General features: G+C 37.0%; 1 protein-coding gene across 3 annotated transcripts; it reads right to left on the reverse strand.

Annotated features, from left to right (window-relative positions):
* Positions 1 to 22,311, reverse strand: LOC131152434 (protein NETWORKED 1D). Of its 3 annotated transcripts, none has more exons than XM_058104312.1 (7): positions 22,297 to 22,311; positions 21,763 to 22,017; positions 21,485 to 21,527; positions 21,141 to 21,299; positions 20,786 to 21,041; positions 13,036 to 17,315; positions 1 to 1,563 (listed from the first exon to the last, which is right to left on the reverse strand). In XM_058104312.1, exons 5-7 carry the CDS (start codon positions 20,886 to 20,888, stop codon positions 379 to 381), a joined length of 5,568 nt encoding a protein of 1,855 aa, XP_057960295.1. In that variant the 5' UTR covers positions 20,889 to 21,041; positions 21,141 to 21,299; positions 21,485 to 21,527; positions 21,763 to 22,017; positions 22,297 to 22,311; the 3' UTR covers positions 1 to 378. The 3 variants fall into 3 exon arrangements, with proteins under 3 accessions (XP_057960295.1, XP_057960293.1, XP_057960296.1); XM_058104310.1 differs by having other exon boundaries at positions 22,226 to 22,297; XM_058104313.1 differs by lacking the exon at positions 22,297 to 22,311 and having other exon boundaries at positions 21,480 to 21,527; positions 21,763 to 22,166.
* Between the last annotated feature and the right edge of the window lie 1,538 nt (positions 22,312 to 23,849).

Genomic DNA, 23,849 nt, shown 5'->3' on the forward strand with positions numbered 1-23,849 from the left:
GGAAAAACATTGACAGAAGCAATTTTATTGAATAGGAGGCAAGAAAGGTGTTAGCATGTGCCAATATCTTGATCCCTGAAACTTCTGCTGGATGGCCAGCAGTGCAGCATATACACAAGTAGAGATGCAGGCCAAAAATGTAAAAAAAAACTTTGTGCTGCATTGAGTTCCCTAAAGAATATTGACACAGCTGACACAACTAAAAGCTAAAAATGCCAATTCAAGGGCTTATTAGACTAGATTCAGGCCTACCTACAGTTCTGTCTGAAGTAGTAGGGAGACTTGTTTCTTCAAAATAATCCAAGAAACAGTCTCTATAACACAACACAAACAACATTCCAAGAAAATAGACCTAGATAGACAATTAAACTATACCCTTCAGTGACACTGTTCACCGGATGATGGTCTCAAACACCCACAAAAGCAGGCCTTCTTTCGCCTTCCATTGCTTCCTCTGCCATGAACAAATTCCCTGAGGAGAATGCTTGTTCTGCCTTCAGAAAATCTATTTATCACTTTGCTTTTCTTTTCATCCTCTAGTTTAAGCAAAACATACTGGATTTTCTGAACCTCCAACTGCAATCGTCCAATCTTCTCAGACCCTTTCCGTGCCTGTTCAGATATTCTCTTCATGTGGGTGTTCTCAACCTCTTCCAGATCTGCTGATTCCATTTCATTCGTGGGTGAAGGACTCTCTTCCATATTCTTTGTTAATTGACAATTGATATCCCCAAGCTGCACAACAGCCTCCTCGGCTTCTTCCAACTGCTCCTTTATCGTTTCATATTCAACATCCTTAGTCTTTTTTTTGCTCTTCTTGTTTACCTCTATTTTCCTTTTCAAATCTTGCACCATCATTTGAAGACTCTGCAATTTCTGAGCATCAGAAGCAAGTCTATCCAAGATAGTTTGCTTGTTTCCATCTCGATTTGACGATGCAATGCTACTGGATACCTCTATCTTGTCAATGCTAAGCTCCTTCTCAATCTGTAATTCTGAAGAGGCATTCTTGTTCTCCTGTTCCATATGTTCAGACTGATGGCAAACAATATCATTATCCACCATTGTAGACACTGGCTTTTGTGTCTTGTGCACTAATGGATCAAGGATGTAGTCCTGCTCAGCAGTTTCCCATAACTCCAGCATCGGATCATCAGCCCCACCTGTACCTTTCCTGCTTATCCCATGGAAAGAACAATCTGAGACCTGATCAAGCGGAATATCTTTCATCAGAATTCCATTTCTTCCAGGTTCTTTCTTCTGTGAGTCACCACTGAGCTCAACCCCAGGCATGATCCTCTTGTTTTGGCTGCCTTTTTGTTGATGTAGTGTGTTCTTAGAATTCAACTCTCCGGTCTCTTTAAGTGCAGTTTCCAGTTCGATGTCTGTGTTTAAAGTTTCCTGCATTACAAGCCTTCCCATTTCTTCCACAATTGCCTTCTCAATTGCTTTAATCCTAATCTGCATTTTCTGCAAATGTGAAATTCCATCTGATAACGTATGAGTTTGATCTTTGTGAGCTTCACAGCTTCGTTGATGAGAATCAACCACCAGTTCCACATCCTGCATATAAATGGAAGAAGTTCAGTAAAAGACGTTTCAATCATACATAAACTAGCACTATCAAACCACAAACCAGAAAATAAAAGACACACACCAGCATGGTTGAAAACTTGAAAGCTCCACAACAACTTAAACTGTGAAAAAAGTCTTAAGAAAGCTTGGGGCCTGTAAATATTTTCCATTTTCCATTTTTTAGCTTTCCAAGGAACTATAAAAACTATAGCTTATTTTTTTAGCTTGTCAAGATTCGTATTAAAAAGATGCAAATAAAGAGTTTGTTTAAATGTGCAAAACAGTTCTTTTTCATTTTTTATTCCTAGATTTCAAAATAATTATAAAAAAGATAACTTGTTTTTCAACTTTTCAAAAATTATATAAGGTAGTATTTAGGATCATGGATTTTGGGACTTAAATTTGGATTTGTGTGGATTTGGAAGCAATTGAATACATAATCCACACAAATTGAAGTCCAAGATCCGAATTAGATGCTCTCATACACAGAGTTAAAAATTTAGAAAATAATAAATAGATGATTTTCCTACTTTTCTATATAAATTTAGAAAATTGGAAAACAAGGTGGCATTTTTGTAATTATTTGAATAATTAGAAATGGAACATAGAACTATTTCCACTAGCAAATAGTGCCAAAGCTTTTGATTGTTGTTAATTTATTATTTTTATTTCATAAGTGTTCTAAAAATGAAAAATTAGAAAACTAAACTGGAAATGAGAACTGTTTTGCACAACTAAACGGGCCCTAGAGTTTTATATGACATTCTCAAAGGCACTTTAGTAGTGCATTCATAAACCAGGTGGCAATGGAATGATTCTTTTCAGTTTTTCATAGCATTGAGATGCGCAAGCTCATCATGTAAAATGGATGCTTCAAAATGACAATTAGACATTTCAAGCAAGATCATGTATTGAATTGAAAAATGATCTTACCTTCAGCCAGTGAAAGAAAGAGTGGTAATTTAAATGCTACAACTATAGACTCACTCATAGAGCTAGGAAAAAAAATATACAACACTTCCTGATGCAATATGCACTTCAAGGCCTGCAGTGGTAATGCTTGGCAGTTTTAGGATTTTTGGGCAATTTTGTAGTTTATTATTTTAAAGATTTTTTCTATTTTATAATAGGATTTTATAAACTAAAGATTAACTAGGGCTTTACAATTATCTAGGTTTTTTTTTATGATTTTAAAGATATTATATTGATGCTTTGTTTTAATTATTAGGGATTTGGTATTATGTTTCATAAATTAGGATTTGACATTAATTCCTAGAGATTGTTTACTTATCTAGAATTGGTAGAAAGCTTATCCGAAGGCTCAATGTGTAACCACAAGGGACAGATTTGAATATTAAGCATTTCAGCCCTAATCGAGTTTTGTCTTCATTTTTCTCATCTCTTTTTACCTTCTTGTTTATTTTCCTATTATTTAATTCTATTTTCCTGGATTCCTCTTGCCAATCAGTCCTACATCAATTTGGTATCAGACCCTCATCTTGATCCTCCATCGCTACCATCAACAAACCACTAGTCCAATCATCAAACAACCATTCATCACTGCCAGCCAAACCATCGAACAACCATTAGTCAAGTCTGAGCAGCCATAGCTGAATCTCTAGCCATCGTAATCACAGCTGCAGCCATCACCCTAGCAGATTTTTAACAACTCCAAAATCAATCACCAGAATCTCCTTTCACTTCAGTTGTGAGCCACAAGCAGAGCAGCATCATCGTCAAAGCCTCACCACCAATGGCTGCAGCTCTGCTAGTTGTCTGCTGCACATCTCCAACATCACATACTTGTGGCTATTCCATCTTCCATATCTGAGTGCCATTGAATGTGAGAACCTCCCATATCCCTAACTCACAGCCTCAAATTCGTCCTCAATGCTGTTGTCATCACTCCACCACCACTCTTGCATCCCTACTGTCATCATCCATACCCAGTCCTTGCCAACAACCATGGTGACCAAGGACCAATTTTAGTCGACTCAGCGAGTTGTGTTTGAATTGAAGATCTGGAGAGATATCCACGTACTCTTGTTGAATGGAGAACTCTGGATGTACAATATTTCAAGAAAGAAATCATTAACATTAGCATTCAACTGACTGAACTAGAGTCTTGTTTAGATATGAAAATGAAAGAGGCCATAGTTATGACCAAGTGACCCGACCCTAAGCAATAACCCGATATTGTTAAAACTCACAATGTGGTTATACCGAAAAGTGTTTATTGTAAGAAGAAAAGGAGAGGTTGGTGGAGATTGGAGATGCTTATTGATCCTGTACAACCAGTTGTATGAACAACAAAATCTAAGGGCATAAAGCACATGCCAAAATTGACTTATAAACCCAAAGAAATAGAAATAGAGGAACATTTGGAGGTAAAAATTGCAGAAATTAAGCCATCCAAGGGGCATAAGTTCATTGAGCACAAGACCAGAAACATAAATTGTTATTTATGGCTCTTATACTTCTGTTTTTATAAGCAAATAAGGAAGTAGGAAAAACATGAAGGGGGCAGCATAGCAGGACTCGTCGACGAGGGGCCTATACTTGTCGACGAGGGAACAACATAGGTTCATCGACGAAGGTTCTGAAGCTCGTCGACGAACAATTACCAAGAGCAAGAAATTTCAGATTTCTGGCATCGTCGACGAGAGTCTAGTATTCGTCGACGAAGGGTCTTCTTGGTCTTGTCGACGAGGCCCTGTGTTCGTCGACGAGAGGCACCTAGGCTGCGGCAGTTTTTTTGAATTTTGAATTTTTGAACGTTGAGTGGTTAGGCAAATAGGGGGAAACCTCCGAGGAACTTCTATATATGTTATCTGAGCATATTTTGAGGAGAGAGATGATCATTAAAGAAGTGTATTGTGTACATTTTGATTTCCTTAGTGAAATTTGTGTGTCATTGTTTCCATGGATGTAGGCTTTGCCGAACCACATAAATCTTTGTGTTGATCTTATTCTGGTTGTATGTGTGTTATTTACATTTACTTCTTGTTGTTTACTCTGCTATGCATCTTCATTATACGATCCATATCACAACAAATTGGTATCAGAGCTTAGTTGTTATGACATCGGGATTGTCTTCTGCAAGATTTTACGTTGTCAAATTTGATGGAACTGGAAACTTCAGTTTATGGCAGAGGAGAGTGAAAGATATTCTAGTGCAACAAGGAATGGCTAAAGCATTGCTTGATACTCAACCGGAAGGAATAATTGAGACAACATTGGTAGATTTGAAAGCAAAGGTAGCGTCAACAATACACTTGTGTTTGGCCGACGAAGTTCTCTATTGGGTGATGGAGGAAGATTCTCCAACGGCTATCTGGCGAAAGTTAGAAAGTCGGTATATGTCTAAATCCCTCAATAACAAACTTTTTCTTAAGCAGCATTTATATTGACTTAAGATGGTAGAAGGATCTGGTCTAGATCAACACATCAATGTGTTTAATCAGATCATAAGTGATCTTGAGTTGATGTGAAGTTCGATGAGGATGATAAGGCTTTGATGCTGTTAAATTCTTTGCCCTCAACTCATACCTACGAAAATCTTGTGACCACTCTTACGTAGGGAAAAGAAACACTTGATTTGGAAGAAGTAACAAGTGCCTTGTTAAATTTTCATCAAAGATTGAAAATATGTAATGAAGGATAAGGACTTATGATAAAGAGTTGTAATGAGCGAGGCAAAGGAATGCTTAAAAATAGGTATAATCAAAAATCCCGGAATCAATCCAAGAAGAAGAAGGAAATCCGAAGTTATAAATGCGGTAAAAAGGGGCATGTGAAACCGGAGTGTCTAGATTGGAAGAAGGAAAATGCTAATAAGAATGAGAGGATTTCTAAATCTGTGAATATTATTCAAGAAGAGGATTCAACGGATGATGATGTTCTATCAATTTCAGCAGAGTCGGATAATCTAACGGACTCTTGAATACTTAACTAGGCATGTTCTTATCATGACTCCAAACAAGAAGTGGTTTAGCACTTATAGGTTAGTAAATTCTAGATCAGTTCTTATGGGTAATGATGCTTCTTACAAGATCGTTGGCATAGGAAATGTAAAGATAAAGATGTTTGATGGTGCTGTAAGAACATTGTGTAATGTAAGACATATACCTGAGTTAAGAAAAAGTCTGATATCTCTTGGTACTTTGGATTGTAATGACTTTAATTACAAGTCCAGAGGTGGAGTCTTGACGGTATGGAAAGGTAATCTGACTGTGATGAAAGGGCAGAAACTGGATGAAAATATTTACACGTTGCTGGGAACTACCGTTGTAGTAACCCCACCCCGAAAAAAATAATAATAATAATAATAAATAAATAAATAAAAAGATATTTTGGAGAAGATATTTTGAAAAGAGATATTTTGAGAAATTTATATATAAATATCTTGGAGGAGATAATCTAAAGATATTTATATAGATTACTTAAGGGCTAAGTTAGGATTTATTCTATAAATTCTCTTATTCTCTCTCATTCTCTCATTCTCTCTCTCTCTCTCTCTCATTTTCTCTCTCTCTCTCTCGCTAAGATCCTTCGCCGTTCGTCGTCCATTTCCAAAAACGGAGGGTACTGCGTGGATCAGAAGAGGAAACTCTACACTTTTAGTGGATAGGATCGTCGTTTCAGAGAGTTTCGGGTTTTCCCAAGAATCGAGGTAGGAATCTGATCCTAATTTTGATTGGATATTTGGATAGCAGTAGAAAACCAGCAGAAAACATAGTAAGGTTATGTTATGTGGTTTTAGGTTTTCGGGATCTCGGGTTGTCGATTTGGACCGTTTTCATACGAACTTTCATTTCGAGTATAAGGTAAGGGGAACTTGATTACAACAGTTATTTTGGAAAACTAAGCCGCTAAAAAGCTAGTTTACGTTATTATGTATGATTTAACTGCTTATTTGTGAAATTCTACCGAGTAGAAATGCCGGTTTGACGATTTTACGATTTTTGGTAAAAACAAGGATTTCGACGTATGATCTCCAAATTTTACAAACATCGTTATTTGTGTTTATACTATAGTAGGAGAGGCTCGATTCCTTTATTTATTTAGTTAAACTATGTATATTGAATTTCTATCATTTAGCGGGTTTTTGTATTAAACTTGTGTGATATATGTTGAAATGGAAATGAATGTATTTTCTATACTACTGATATAGAATATGGGAATAAAATTCCAATTTGTTATACTGACAATATGATAAACAAAGGCCGGTGATACACCGAGCCACATCAGTAAACTAAGAGGGGTAAACTGAGTGGAAAGATGCCGGTTTGAACCCGCTGGGATTATTTCTATACTATTGATATAGGGTTGAAAAATACTTTCTTTGCAGAGTTGAAATAAACTACTGTTATATGATATGGCGCGATATCGTAGCTAGATGTACACGTGCAACCACACGTATTAAACGATGTGGGTACCAAGATGGTCGGCTAGCAGGGTGAAACCATTAGCTGATATTGGGCCAATGGAGGCAGTCGGATCGTAAGTAGGTACTCGACAGTGCCTGCACGAACAGGGCATTGGACGAGTATTAGTGCACAACCCGGGCCACGGGGTAAAACTGGTTATAGGGATATTTTACTGTTGGTCATCTGATAAATCATAAAATAGTCGAAAGACAGATGTGGGAATTTTATAATATGAATAATGATATAACTGATGCATTACTGTATTGAAAATATTTGATTTATATTCCAGATGTTGAATGAAAATATGCATGTATGCAGTCACACACTGTTGTAACTCCTTCCTTACTGAGAGGTGTCTCACCCTATCTTACAACCTTTGTTTTCAGGTCCGTCCGTGCGTCGGTCCTAGTAGATAAAGGGACTGGGGAAGTTATTTTGGTTTCTAAATTTTGTGCTAAACTTGAAGAAAGTCCTTTTTGGAGGGTTGTAATATGACGATTACTCTAAGTCCGAATGTATGTAAATTATGGATGTATTAGTGAACTCTGGTATAAGGCTAGTAGTAATCCCAATGGATGTTTATGTTTTTCCGCAACATTTACATCATAATTATGTATGATTTACACCCGTATGTCCCTGTTTAGGGCGGGTTGTTTCCATATCTTGAACAGGTATAGGTATTTGATGTATGTGAGTGACACCTGAGTCCATGTAAAGGGTCAAGTCGTTACAACCGTTGTAGGTGGAGTTGCAACCATGGATGCTGAATTAGATGAGACTATCTTGTGGCATATGCGTCTTGGGCATATGGGAGAACATGGCATGAAAGAACTACATAAGAGAAAGTTGTTGAAAAGTTTATAATCATGTCAATTGGAATTCTGCAGATTTTGTGTTCTTGGAAAACAGAACAGGGCAAAATTCATATCAGCTACTCACAAGACGAAAATAATTATTGACTATGTACATTCAGATGTTTGGGACCCAGTTAGAGTTGCATCAAAGGGTGGACATGTATACTATGTGAGTTTTATTGATGATTACTCACGAAAGGTTTGGGTTTACTTCATGCGTCACAAATCTAGTACGTTTGCCAAGTTTAAGATTTGGAAGGCTGAAGTGGAAAACTTGACAGGGAGGAGAATCAAATATTTAAGGTCGGATAACGAGACAGAGTACGCTGATTCTCGGTTTATGGAGTTTTGTGCGGAGCAGGGCATTAAGAGACATTTTACAGTTTGCCGGACACCTCAGCAAAATGGTATGACAGAACGGATGAACCGGACTCTTGCTGATAGGGCTCGGTGTCTCAAATTGAATGCAGGGCTACCAAAGAACTTCTAGGCCAAGGCAATTAGTATGGCTTGTTTTCTGGTTAACCAATCACCAAGGGCATCACTAGCGGGTAAAGTGGTGGAAGAGGTTTGGACCGAAAATGCAGTAGACTACTCCGAGTTGAAGGTATTCGGGTGTCCAGCCTATGTCCACGTGTCTAGTGAGGAGAGGCCTAAACTTGACCTGAAGTCTCGTCGTTACATCTTCTTGGGATATCCAGAGGGTGTGAAGGGGTATAACTATGGGACCCAGTGGCAAACAAGGTGGTGATCAGTAGAGATGTAGTCTTTGATGAGAAGGCTATGGTGAAGCGTACTCAAGAGTTTGATGAACAGAAACAGGAGCCAGAAGGCTGGAGCAGTGATGAACATGCTGTGCAGGTGGAGTTGGAAGCTCAGGGCAACAAAAATAATCATGGTCCTGTGATTGCAGGGAGTTCTAGCTCGGGAAACCAGCAAGTCGACGATGTTCCTATATGAAGATCAGGACGCACTATCAGGCCTCCATCAAGGTATGATTTTGATGAGTTAGTATCTTATGCTGTCCTTACTTATTGCAACGATCCAACTTCTTTTCAAGAGGCAGTGCACGGCCAGGAGAAAGATAGGTGGATGAGAGCAATTATTAAGGAGATGGAATCATTACATAAAGAACCTAACTTGGGATTTGGTGGAGCTTCCATATGGGGAAGAGACCGATAGGCTGCAAATGAGTGTATAGGAAGAAGGGAGCAATTTCAGAAAAAGAAGGAGAGAAATTCAAGGTACAGTTGGTGGCAAAAGGATACTCACAAAAGAAGGGGATAGATTCTGATGAGATCTTTTCTCCAGTGGTCCGACATACTTCTATCGGAGTCGTGTTGGGGTTGGTAGCTTATTACGATCTTCATTTGGAACAAATGGATGTGAAGACAGCGTTTCTTCACGGTGACTTGGAGGAACAAATCTACAAGGTACAGCCAGAGGGATTCATTGAACCAGGAAAAGAAAATTTTATTTGCAGGTTGAAGAAGTCTCTTTATGGGCTGAAATAGTCTCCAAGGCAATGGTATAAACGGTTTGATTCGTACATGATGAAGATTGGCTACAAACGGTGTGAGTATGATTGCTGCTTTTATGTGAATAAACTTCACATAAACTTAAGGATGGTTCTCTTATTTTCTTGTTATTGCACGTCAATGACATGTTGATAGCTGCAAGAGATTTAACTGAGGTTGAATCAGTTAAAGAACTTGTTGCATAAGGAATTTGACATGAAAGATCTTGGTTCAGTCAAGAAAATAATTGGGATGGAGATTCGCCGAGACAGGACTGCAGGGAGATTATGGTTATCTCATGGCGGTTATGTGCAGAAGGTGTTGGAGAGGTTTAGCATGGCTGATGCAAGATCGGTGTGTACACCTCTAGAGAATCATTTCAAGTTGTCTACTGCACATTGCCCAAGTTCGGATGAGGATATTCAGGACATGTCAAAGGTCCCCTATGCTAGTGCTGTGGGGAGTTTAATGTATGTCATGGTATGTATGAGGCCAGATTTGGCACATGCGGTAAGCAAGGTGAGCAAGTTTCTCTCTAATCTAGGAAGGCAGCATTGGGAAGATGTCAAATGGATACTTAGATACTTGCGTGATACATTGGGATATGACATCATGTTTGGCAAGAAACAAGATTGTCCTTCAGTTATGGAGTTTGTTGATGCAGATTATGTTGGAGATATGGATGACAGAAGGTCTACAATAGGATATGTGTTTACCCTTGTAGGAGGACTAGTAGGTTTCCATGGTATAGTCTCTGGTTGCATTGTCCAAGACTGAGGTGGAGTATATGCCAGTTGCCGAAACTGCAAAGGAAGTCTTATGGCTTACTGGTTTAGTCAGAGAGCTGGGGTTACAGCAAGATGGTGTGGCAGCATTGTGATAGTCAGAGTGTCATTTACTTGGCGAAGAATCAAGTATACCATGCTAGGACCAAGCACATTGATCTGAGGTTCCACAGAGTTCGGGAATTGATTGCTTCAGGTGAACTTGTGTTGGAGAAAGTTCACACATCTGATAATGCAACAGATATTTTGACCAAATCAGTAATTTTAGAGAAGTTCAAGCATTGCTTGGACTTACTCCATGTCTCCAAGTGATAGAAGGGAGACATACCCAAGCAAGCGTTTTTAAGTTCAAAGAGAAATAGTTCATGTTTTTGAGATTCTCCTAAGGGGCGTATAATCACAAAGGTGGAAATTGTTATTTATGACTCTTATACTTCTGTTTTTATAAGCAAAAGAAGGAGGGAAAACATGAAGGGGGCATCACAGCAGGACTTGTCGACGAGGGGCCTATGCTCGTTTGCGAGGGATCAGCATAGGTTCGTCGACGAAGGTTCTGAAGCTCGTCGGCAAACAATTACCGAGAGCAGGAAATTTCAAATTTCTGGCATCGTCGACGAGAGTCCTATATTCGTCGACGAAGGGTCTTCTTGGCCTCGTCAATGAGGCCCTGTGTTCGTCGACGAGAGACACCTAGGCTGCAGCAATTTTTCTGAATTTTGAATTTTTGAACGTTGAGTGGTTGGGCAAACAGGGGAAAACCTCCGAGGAACTTCTATATATGTTATCTGAGCATATTTTGAGGAGAGAGATGATCATTAGAGAAGTGTATTGTGTACATTTTGATTTCCTTAGTGAAATTTGTGCGTCACTACTTCCGTGGATGTAGGCTTTGCCAAACCACATAAATTTTTGTGTAAACATGGACTTTTATCGTTCCTGATAAGTTAGTTTTCAATGCCTCCACCCCCTTGCATTCATATTTGTACGTGAAGCATGCGGATTACATAGTTCCAATGCAAGTTTGTTTGGCAATTAAGGTCTTCATTCTTCCTAGTATTCCATATTTGAGGCCAAATTTATATCAACCGGGGGAGAATGATGCAACATGAGCTTCAAGGCCTGAAATGGAAATTTTTGGGCAATTTTGTAGTCTATTATTTTTTAGATTTTCCCTATTTGATAGTAGGTGTTAAAGCTTGACATACATTGTTGGTCCACAACCTAAAAGTTTAAGTTTTTAGGTAAAGTGGTAATTTAACATGGTATCAATGCTGGTTACCAGGAGGTCCTGGGTTCAAGGCTCCTTGCCCACATTTATTTTATGATATTTGAAAATTATTTATTCCCTATAATGGGTGTTATTTATTGTGTGTTCATCTCTCCACGTGTCGTCAAATTGCACATGAGGCGAAGTGTTAAAGTTTGATATACATTGTTGGCCCACAACCTAAAAGCTTACGCTTTTATGTAAAGTGGAAATCTAACAAGTTTTATAAGCGAATAGATTATCTAGGGTTTTATGATTTAAAGATTTTACACTATATGTTGCTTTAATTTTTAGGGATTTAATATGATATTAATTTCTAGAGATTGTTTACTTAGTAGAGAGAAAACCTATGTGAAGGCTTGATCTGTCTAGAGATTATTTACTTCATATTGGAAGAAAGCCTATGTAAAGCTTGATGTACGACCATGAAGGACAGATTGAAAATTGAACATTTCAGCCCTAGTCGAGTCATGTCTTCATTTTTGTTTTCTCTTCTACTTTGTTTATTTTTCCTATCAGTTGCGCTATATTTCCTCCATCCCTCTCTTGTGCCAATTGGTCCTGCATGACTTTCACATTTCAATATAATTCCAAGTGCTCAGTGGCGCAATTCTAATTCTGAGTCAAATTATTAGGTTAACTGAGTTCTCAGAACTTAAAAATATAGAAAAGTTTCTGGAGTCTCAAAGAGCTCATACTAAGTAATATGTTTGAAACTGGACTCGGTTGGCTGGTCCAACTGGTTGTAGTGGGAGCTTCTCATGTTCATTCTGGTTTCATAGGATTTCTTGAGGGATCTAAAAACCAGTAGGAAAAACTGGCGAACCAAAGAGAGAACAATCCTTTTCAGTGGTCAAGGACTCGAGAGAAATGAGAGAACTGAAGAGCACTGTGTTTTTCATGCAAATCCTATGGAAATACCATGATTTCCAAGCAACTTTGCCCGATTTCCTCAGATGCATTGTTTTGTAAGGCCTAAATCTCTTCTCCTCTTTTTAAACCTTCTGTACACGAATCACTATTTTACTTTCCAATCTCCTGTGTGCCTGACATGGTGAAGAATACATTAAAATCTCCAGCCATTATTTCTCCCCAACCCCGCCTTACCCAGAAGTCTGAATTTTCCATTGTCAGCTAATACCATAAAGCATTCAAAGAAAAAAAATAAAAATTTGCTGCTTGGAGGTGATCAGTCAGAAGAGCAAGGAATCTGTAATCACCCATATGCCCTCCTGTGAGAAAGTTAAAAATTGTACATATGATTACCTTGACCAGTTGACCCTATGTGTTTATGCGCATATTCTGAGGATTTGATCCTCAGACATTCAAACCATAAACAAATAAAAAAGTAGACCACATTTTCACTGGGCTGCATGAGTATATATATTTGTGTGTGCGCGCAAACTCACATATAAACTAATTTTTGAATACTAAATATTAAACATAAAATCTGGTTGGAAGGGTAAAGTCAGAAACCAGACAGTCTTCCAGTCTGATTTTAAAAACACTGGCAGTAAGCTCAGGTCAAGAACAGAATATATCAAGCTAAACTCAAAATGCTAATTTATCAATAGCCAAGTTAAAATATTTTGAATGAAAAAAGATTACCTCTGATTCCTGAAGGACAGCTGTATTGGGCTTTGTCTTGGTAAGGACATTGTGTTCGAGGGATGCTATATCATCTCTCAGAGAATAAATGACAGGAACATATGCAGATAACTGGGTTTTCAATCCTCCAATTTCACCTTCCAAGAGGCTAACTCTTTCTTTCATCTGCTCGATCTCCACACTTTTTGAAGCACTTTCATCTTCTAGAGTCTCACAGACACCAGCAAGCTCATGAACCTTATTTTCAAACAGAACTTCACGCACGGTAGAGATTTGAAGATCAAAATAAAATGTTGCAGCCTCAGCCTCCCACAGTTCAAATTCATTGCTTCTTCCTAGCAGCTCTGAACTCAAGTTCTGTTCCCTGATTCTACATTCTTCAATTTCCTTATGTAATATACCTATTTCAGACTCCAAGTTTCTATTCACTTTATGAAGGCTTTCAATTTCATTGTTCTGATTTGAGCTATGTTCAGAGAGTTCAAGAATCTGCTTCTCTAAATTTTCTCTCACCAATTTCAACTCTCCACATTCCCACTTCAGTCCGTCAACAGTTCTAGATAATTCTGCATTCAAGTTGCATGTATCTTGGAGCTTTTTTTCTACCTCTGAAAGCTTTCTTTCCTTATGGCACATGAAGTCCTTTCCAACTGAAATTTGATGATTCAGCTCATTATTTAAATCTCGGAATTCATAGAGTTCCTTATCCAACTTATCAACGGACTCCTTAAGATGTAAATTTTCCATTTCTTTCATCTCCAACTTCTTCCCTAAAATTGCAACCTCATTCCTTAGATCACTGCTAATTCCATGGAGATTGTTGAGATCTTCAGCAAGAGCTTCTAGCTCTACCACTTTCTCAGTCCCATAGCATTTGCAAATCAAAGAAAGGTTACCAAAAGAGAGAGCTTCCTGGAGAAGATTACTGTTTTCCTCTTCGAGCGAGCATTTGTCCTCCTTCAGATCTAAAATGTCCTTCGACAAAGACATCTTGTCTACATTTGCCTTGGAATTCTCATTCTGTAATCTAATGTAATCCCCTTGCAAATCCATCAGCTTCTGACGTAGACCTTCTATTTCACCCTTCAGCCCTTCTTCTCGTTGATCTCGCTGGCTACTTTCCAATCTCCACCGCACAGTCATCTCTTGCAGTGTGTGTTTCTCATTTTGCAGCATTTCAAACTGCTCTTTCATACTCCTGAATTCTTCATCGATGACTTTCATCTCTGACTCAAGTTCTGTGCTCTCAAATCTCAGGTCTCCAATTAGAGTAAATAGAACAGACTTCTCCACCAGCAGCTGCTGTTTCTCATCCTCAATTCTCAAAAGAGAGCTTTTCATGTGCTCAATATTTCTCATAATATGTGGCATAGGTGTTTGTTCTTGTTCAATCTCGCCTTCATGCCCATCTTTTGAATTAGTGTGAAGAGCCCTAAATATTTTATGCATCCCTACCTTCAGCTTTTCAATTTCATCCAACAAGAATTCCAATTCCACCTGTTGTTCAAGATTTTCACGCTCCAACTCTGAAATCAGCTTTTCTGAAAATTTTGATGCCTCAAAGTGTTTCCGACACTCGTTCAACAGAGAGAAGTTCTTTTCTTCCATATCCTGAATAAAGTTCTGCAAGATAAAGATTTCAACCTGAGCATTCACAGCTTTATCTAGTTCTTCTTCAAATTCTTTTCTCCTCCACCTACCTTCTTCTTGCAAAAGATGGATATGGTTTTCCAGTGCTACCAATCGGGCCTCACTTGACAGCATAAAACTGGCACGCTCTTGTTTTTCTACACAAAGGGAAACCTGTAGTTTTTCAACCTCATGAACTGTGAGTTCTTTCTCCTTTTCTAGACCAGCATATCTTTCTTCCAATTCTGTAAACCTTTTTTCGAGGTTTCCTAATCTTTGTTCTACATTTTCCAACTGAGAGATCAGTGTGTCTCTTTCAGTTAGAAGATTGGATTTCTCATTGTAGAGTAACTGGTAGGATTCTTCTAAGCCTTTTGATTTTGTCCTCAAACCTTGAAGTTCAACATTTGCAGCAGAAAGAGAATTTTCCAGCCAAGAATTTTTCTCCAGGAGATTCTGCATATTCTCAGTAATAATATGTAACTGAGAAAAAAGGGCAGCTTTTTCAGCAACAAGAATGGATTTTTCTCCAAGTAGAATCTGGTAAGACTCCTGCAATGAATTGACCTTCCCTCTTGCTTCTTCCAGCTCACCTTTGATATCTGACAGGGAGCCCTCCAGAGCAGCATTCTCCTCCATCAGTTTCCCCATGTTTTCCAATTTCTTGGAAAGAGCTTCTTTCTCATCCTTGTCTTTGTTGCAGATATCTTTTAGCTTTAAGTTCTCATCCTGCAAGGCCTTCACAGATGAAACAAGGTGTTCAGGACTCAAACCAACTGATTCTACTTGATCCAATAAGGCCTGGTATCTCCTGTCAAAGCCCTCAATTTCTTCTTTCAGATGGTGGACGTCTTTATTGAGTGCCCTAATTTGGTCCACTTGTAACACAATCTCTTCTTCAAGTTTCTCTTTCATCTTCCTCAAGTTAGTGGTTTCATCTTGCAGATTCTTTATTAACATGGTGGAAGATAAGTTCATTTCATTCAGGCTCTGGTTTTCTTTGTTAATTTGCTGGATATCTTCCTCCAAGTCCTGTGTGCACGTCTCCAAGTCCTTCAATATTTGAAGCCCATTTTTCACTTCTAGTGCCAATGTTCTGTGCTCTTCTTGAGATTGAGAGTGCAAATTCTGCAAACTTTGGAGTGTAGCTTCAACTTGCAGAAAACATGAGTGCTCATTTTGTACAGAAATATGAAGTTTCTCCAACTCCTCATGCGTCTTTAAAAGTTCTTGATCTTTCACCGCCATCTTCTGCGCTAGATTGTTTGCCTCTAACTGCAGAGAATGATTTGATTTCTCCAATTTAACACGGTGTTCTTCAGCATTCTTTAATTTTGTCATCCCTATTAGAAGCTCAACATTAAGTCGTTTGGCATCCTCCTGCGCATTAGAAATTTCACTCTCCAGCTTAGATATTGTTTCCAAGCACTGCTTGTACTGGACAGCCATGGCTTCTTTCTCTTCTTTTGATGCAACAAGAGCTTGCTTCAATAATTCAACTTCAGTTTCAGCCCTGTTAGTTCGTTCATTAAGCAATCGGGCGGCCTCCTCAGCAAGCAATATCTTATCCTCCAAAGCAGATATCTTCTCCTTACACTGATTGTATTGAAGAAGACTCGCGTCCCTTTCAGCTTCTAACCTAGAAAGTTGAAGCTTCAGATTCTGAACTTCAGCTTCTGCTTTAATAGCTTGCTCATTAAGTCCACTTGCATCCTTCTGAGCAAGAGAGAGTGTGGTCACCAGACTAGAAATTCTTTCCAAGCACTGCCTGTATTGGAGAAGCCCAGCATCTCTCCCATCTTCTAATTTTATTTGGGTTTCCTTCAATGTTTTAACTTCAGTTTCAGCTTTATTTGCTCGTTCATCTAGTCCTCTGGCATCACTTTGTGCACGATTTAGTTCTTTCTCCAGACTAGATAACCTCTCCAAATTCTGCTGGTATTGAAGGAGGACAATTTTCTTTTCAGCTTTTATCTCTGCAAGGGCTTCCTTTAAGGTTTGAACAACAGCTTCAGCTTTAGCTGCACGCTCAGACTCAGAAAGGACTTGAGTCTTGAGATTCTGGTTCTCATTTGATAACTGGGAGAATCCATCTTGCAAGCTCTGCTCTTTCTCTTCCACTTCATGAACACTCAGAACTTCCTTTATCCTTTCTTCTGCGGACTTCAAATTTGGTGGCACCACTTCTCCTGACCCAAACATCTCATTGAGCTGCTTCAAACCCTTTTTGCTTATTCCATGATCAGATTCTTCTGCAAAAGTCTCATTCCCTTTGACAGCAAGTAAATTTGATGATGAAAGCCCCAATGCATCCTTATGCAAGTCCTCCGGGTCAAACAATGCCCGCATAGGATGTGGCATTTCAGGAGTGTGAGGTTCAACTCCAGGGGCTGAAGAACCAGATGGTGAATATTCAGCCATTACATAAGGTACTTGGTTGGGAAATGCTTCTGCCATGGTTTTATGGGCATGGCGAAGCTCCACAGTTGCATGATCATACCTCTCAGCTAATGCACGATAAGCTCGATAGAACTCCTCAACCAGTTTCATGAGCTCTGGTCGTTTTTTGTAGTACATTTCTGCTCTTCTTGCAAAAGAATCAGCATCTTCTTCAATTAGCTTGATCATTGCTTTGACTTTGATATCCATATCTGTTCAAACAGATAATGCAACTATAGTTAACAACATGAGGCAAATGAAGCAGTTTCTGTTTATCTTTAAAAAAAAAAAAGGAAGAGAGAGGGAAAAAAAAAAAAGAAAAAGGAAATTGATCAGTTGACTTGACAAATTATTTCATGGACAAGCATTATGACCTTGCTTTCTTTCACAAACAAACACTAGTGGATGAGAAAGATCTGTGCACTAGACAAGCAATAATTGCATGAACAAAAAGCAATGGTTCTCTTGGGATTCGAGATATCTGTGGTGGTAAAAAAATAAGAACAGCAGAGATAGCGGTCTCTCTCAAACATCAATCTTGGACTACTATGACCAACGTACAAGAGAGATACATGAAAACAAAAGTGTAGTCATTCAATCGTGATCTCAACAAGAAAAGACTAACCAGGAAGCAAAAAGGAAAGGAAAATCTTTGAAGGCAGCACTTTTGAGAGGAATTATTCGATAAAGATTTCTTATTAATTTATATTTTTTTATTCCAAGCAATTTTCTCTTGATGCAAGTAAATGCAATGAAACAATGGAAATAATCAATTACTAAACAATGCAATAAAAGATCGAGAGATTCAATTAGAGTCCTTTCACTCTAGAGTAGCTGTCAATCAGCTTTACTCAAAGTAGATAGAAAAACAACTTCCATTCATTTATGCACCCTGACAACATTATCTCTCTCATTATGTCAACTATTCAGACAAATCTAACAATCCTTTGTACATATAGAAGAGTAGAATGATTTCAACTTCCTCAAAAGGATTGAATTTAATATGCATTGCCCAGAGAGAAGATAGACAAAAGGAGAAACAACATTAACAAGCATTAAAACATAAGTTAAAAATAATTCATACTTCATTGTGACATCTAACATGTAGAGGCAGAATGATCAAGTGGAAATTAGACAAATACAACAGATAAAATCCTACAGCAGTAAATTGAACATAATTTCAGGACCATTTGCAAACAACTTTGAATGTGAATACAGGAGAATATTGGAGCCGACAATAGTAGCTTGACCAGGCCCACGACAGGGCATGCTTATGCTTGGATATTATATAGAGTCACGTGAGTTTTTCATTATCATTATTAATCAGATATTATTGATAATAAATATTGCTTCTCAAAAAAATGGGGAGCAATGCTGCTTATGTTATTTTCAGTGCCGGCCTGACCATAAGGCCATTTGAGTAGTTTGCTAATTTTGAGGCCCTCAATTTTTTTTTTAATATTAACATTATTTATGATGTCATCTCTTCCTATACATTGATTTTCCCACTATCTCAAAAGTTGGGGTCCCCAATTTTTTTTTTTAATGTTAACATTATTTATGATGTCATCTCTTCCCATACATTGACTTTCCACTATCTCAAAAGTAAATGAAATTGTATTTTGAAAAGTAAAGTAAATGTAATTTAATTCTTTCTTTTTCAAGTCTCAATGTAATCTTGAATATAAAACTTTAATTAGTGATTTTGCATCTCAAAAAGCTAAAAAAATTAATTTTAAATAAAAATAAAAATTAAACAAAATATTAAGGGTCCCTAATTAAATCATTCGCCTAGAATCCCATATTGTGAAGAGCCGGCCCTGGTTATTTTGATAAATTAGTGCATTTTAGGAACCTCGGTCCGTTGTTAGTCATCAATATGGTTTTCTAATATAATTCCAATCCATTGGTGAACACACAAGAAAAAATTGCTTCAAAATTGAAATAGATAAATTAATAAATAACAACAACACCCTCTGCACAAAACAAGTATTGGGGCTCTGGAGATTACATGATCCTACCTCCACATTTGAAGAAAAACTAGAAACAAGAAAAGCACAAAAGAACAGTTCCCAAAAGGGACTAATGCCGAGCAACATATAAGCAAGATCATTTAGTGTTAAAAAAATTAGAATGATATTATGATGAATATCAAAATATATGATCACACCATATAGAATTATTTCTCACTAAGAACACTTACCATTGCTGCATCTAGGGAAATTATTATTTTCTAGTCAAATAGCACATAAGATTGCATGCAACAGCACATGCCCCTAGGATATAGCATCAAAACATACAACGGCTTTCAGATATTTATTATTTATTAATCTTTTAGGGACTATCTTTTATCTAATACAGCTCTTAACATCTTTTTATCTCATCCAATTCTCTCCACAATTTATTTTTTTTTGTTTTTTGTTTTGTGTGCGTGTGTTTTTTTTTTTTTCCCATTAAGACAGAAATCTCTTTTCAATGTGCTCAAAAAAATTCAATGTGCCATACTAAACAGCTCAGATTGTGCATTGCTTCAAGTCACTCTCCCAACGAAGCTTGCTATGAATCTCTTATAACTGATTTGTATATCACACTCTTCTTAAAATTCGAGAAAGGACTAAAATTTCTTCAACATATTTCTTATTTACTTCATTTTTACATTCATCACAAAATTTGAATCCTAAATTTTTCATTTGTAGTAATATTTATATGTGCAAATAATTCAGATTAAGGCTTTGTTGAGTTGAGTTATGTATTAAAAAAATTTTCTTTTCCTCAAGACACCTTTTTCTATTCTTTCCCTTTGCTCTCTGGCAATGGGCAGCAATGGAAATTCTCAAGGTGTTGTGTGATCCAACAAGTAATGGAATTCTTGAAGGAGCAACTTGCTACCATAATGGCCCCCTAAAAGGCAATATGAATGTCTTTTTTTCTTTTTTCTTTTTTCACGACCATGAGTCTTACATGAGCAAGGAAAAAGACTCATGACCAGCCACAGAGCACCCATTGCAACAAATGAAGAAACCACCATAAATGCGTACTACACTGTAAGGAAGACACCACCCATAAGAATCCAAATTCATAATTAGAAAACTACATTTGAGGTGCTTCAGCAAAAGGAAATTATGGGAAATAAACCAGCAAAGGGACAATTTGAAAAACAAGAGGGGAATGGGTCAGTTTACTGTCTTTTGAGTTTTTTCAAAACCAGTATATTATCTGTTGAATTTTTTGAGTTTACCTTCAGCCTTAAGCATAGTTAACTTTCCAAACATTCCTATGAACTAATTTCACTGCAAGTTAGTCAAAGGTCCACCCAATGTTGCTTAAAACATTGTCCATTTGTGCACAACTTTTCCATTCTGAACTTATTTTAAACTCTCATGAATGTTCATGCATTGATTTCTACCTCCATAAATGGATCATGTTCAACCAAAGCTGATTAATTAATTACCTAGAATCAAAGGGTGACAGATCAAAACACTCACAGTTACAAATCACTGTTAAGAAACTTCTGGTTGATATGATGTCCTCATACTACCTTACTCTTTCTTTTACAGTAAGTTTGCACAAACCCTTTTAACAAAAGAGAGAAAATAAAGACACATATAAGAGAGTTAAGCAATAAATGTAAACTCATTAAACATTATGGAACACAACCAAAATTGGGGAACAAAATCAGCACCTGTAAGATTTTCCTGAAGCCATTTTGAATTCTTTGGGCTAATGTGGCTGTCCCACCACCAAGAGTACAAACGCCTTGACTCTGGCTGTAATAAGGCTGCCATGACTCCAGCAATGAACAAAAATAGAGCTGGTTTAGACCTTGCAAAAGCCTGGTCCTTGTACCAGTGATAAAAACTCAGGTAATGGATCCAGGCCAGAATAAAATTTTGATGGATTCCCACGCCAATCAAATTCTGTAAAAGGCTTTGCAACACCTACACACCAAGATCATAAAAGAAACAAATTAATAGATAGATGAACAATTAAATAAATAAAGTAAAAATATGATTGATCTTCTTCAGAACTGCAGATACCTTGAATCAGCTATTTCAAAAGTGCCACCAATGACCAAACCACTCGAAACACCTCCACTAAAATGCAGGCTACCTGCTCTCAGTTTAACAACAGTCCACTAACTGCGGGGCATTTGCAAATCCTTGCTTGAAAAGTTTCCAAATCACTAATCAGGGACGCTGATTCGGGAACAAATAAAAAAAAAACAAGGAAACAAAATAAAAACCAGATCTTCAAGTTTTAAAGAAGAAGACATCAAAAAGGCTAACTAAAACGCGGAAGGAATTTTGTCTTCTCTGTATAGAACAGATCATAATAGGTAAAAGCACTGCGATGCAAAGCACAAACACCCCACTTACGTTACCTCGATCTCCCAAAGCCCACAAAAGATTATGCATCAAAACCACCTGATCAACAAGACCCATATCAATAATCAACACAAATGGCATAACAAGAAGGAACCTGAAATGAAAAGCAAAAATCAACCACACCCAGAAGCTGAAATACCAAAAGAAAATCCATGAACACGTCCAGCAACCGTTCAAATGAACACAAAGCATAATCCATACGCAGATGGGTCTCAGCAAAAACTGACAAAAATGGTTCTGCAAATCCGAATGTTCAATGGTATCAACAACTTACAGATTAAAAGAAGACAAACAGAGAACTGGTGACGGGGTTGTGACCAGCAGCTACAACTGTAATCCCCAGCTGCCTACTCTTCTTCGTCTTCACCCCATTTTATCCGCAGTGCTCGCACGCCCTCACGAACACTCGGCCCTTTCTCTCTCTCCCTCTCCCTCTCTCCCTCTATGTTTTTCTGTCACTTCTTTTGTCTCGTGTTCTCTGCATTATAGCCTCGGATTGGCTACCGTCATAGTGGGACTATGGAACGAACTGTAAAGTAAAAGGTGGGCGGGGAACGATCAACCAAGGAAATTTTCATTATAATTTTCAAGGAATTTACGGTATTACTGTGTGATTGCACAGAAGTAGGTAGATACATGGATGAATCGAAATGTACTAAAATCAAGAATTAGCATCTCATTTTGATAGCATGTGTTATATAATAATATATATAATCCTCAGCTTTCGCTGTCTTAACCTTCTCTATCACGTGGTGGGTGACCCTGTAGATGGAAAGTTCCTATAAGAGCATTTAAATGACTTACTCACCCTTAGCTTAGCTTAGCTTAGGATTTCAAAAATGTTTCCTTCTTGTGATTCTGGTCGGCTACCTCATAAATTTTTTATAATCAGGCAAAACCTTTCTCTTCTTTGTTTTTGGCAGCCATTTGGGCATGGTGATAGGGCCAGACACGCCTTGTGATCGATGGATTATAAATTCAACTTGAAAAAAATAGTCCCTTTCAAATATTTTTATTATTCTTTATTGAAAATTAATACAAAAAGGTCCAACATGCATTTATTTTTATTTACCATGCAATTAATTTCTCTTTTATAGGAAAGTTTTTTATTTTGTAAAGTAAAATTTGAGCTTAAGGTATTCAAATTTGTTCTTGCGCTTTAATTTTTTTGAAAACTTTTTAAAAGTTGAGGTTTTTAAAACAAAAGGTCTGAAAAAGATTTAAGACGGAAGTTTATAGAATTCATAAAAATGATTTAAATGATGAACGTATGGCAAACGGGTCCTACTCTTCATATGTTTAATAATAATGAATGTAGGACTCATTGTGACAAAATAGTGGGACCTGTCTTTATATAATTTTTTGTTTGTATAGATTCAAATCTTAATATATGACATTTTATAATTAATAATTTTCAAATTTCACATTTCAGAAGAGTTCTTTAATATTTTTGAATTTTCGTATCTCGCATGTAGACTTAGTTTTTGCTTATTTAAATAATTTGACAAAATATTGGGACTACTTATTTAAACAATTAAAAACATTTTAACAAGGTTTAATTTTTTTTTTTTGTAACAAAAATTCAGAAATAATTTTTCCTATTTCATTTTTAATAGCTTCTCTCTCCATTACTTCTCCTATTTCTTTTTTTAAAAAAACTTGGATAAATTTTAAAAAATCTTGAATTAAACTTATATATGCACGCGCACGCGCGCTCACACAATGAAGGTCCTATGTAATTGTAGTCATGTTAGGGCTTGATCTATCCCACTATGGGCCAAGATATTAATCTCATGCATATATAAAATCACTACGAATTAAAAATTGTATCATGCTATTGTCCCTATAATTCAAGTTGATGACTATCTGTCTACTTATGTAATTACTATTTTATGCACTCTACAATTAAAGAAAAATATATTCTTTATTAATTAAACTCAAAAAAAAAAAAACATTCTGTAACCAACTTTATCCATCATGTGAGAAAAAAAAACTTTCCATTAATTTTAATAAAAAAATAAAACAAAATCATGGCATGATATTATCATCACTATCATTTCAATATCAATGTACAACTTAAAATTTTAGTCTTAATCTTTTATTTATGCGACCGCTAAATTTTCATTCAAAGAAAAATAATTTAATTTTTTCACATCTTATTTGAATTTTCCTACTACTTTATAAATTAAAAAGAAAGCACCTTTACCTTTTTAATTAAATAAAAGATTAGTTAAATCATTACTGAAAGCCCAAAATTACTAATTTTGGATTTGAAATACGTATTTTTGTAACCATTTGATCCATCCAACAATATTTATTTGATTTTATCATTGTAATTTTGTTTTCTCTTTCAATTTTCAG

The sequence above is a fragment of the Malania oleifera genome, chromosome 3, assembly GCF_029873635.1.
Source record: "Malania oleifera isolate guangnan ecotype guangnan chromosome 3, ASM2987363v1, whole genome shotgun sequence".
In the NCBI taxonomy this organism is placed as follows: domain Eukaryota; kingdom Viridiplantae; phylum Streptophyta; class Magnoliopsida; order Santalales; family Ximeniaceae; genus Malania; species Malania oleifera.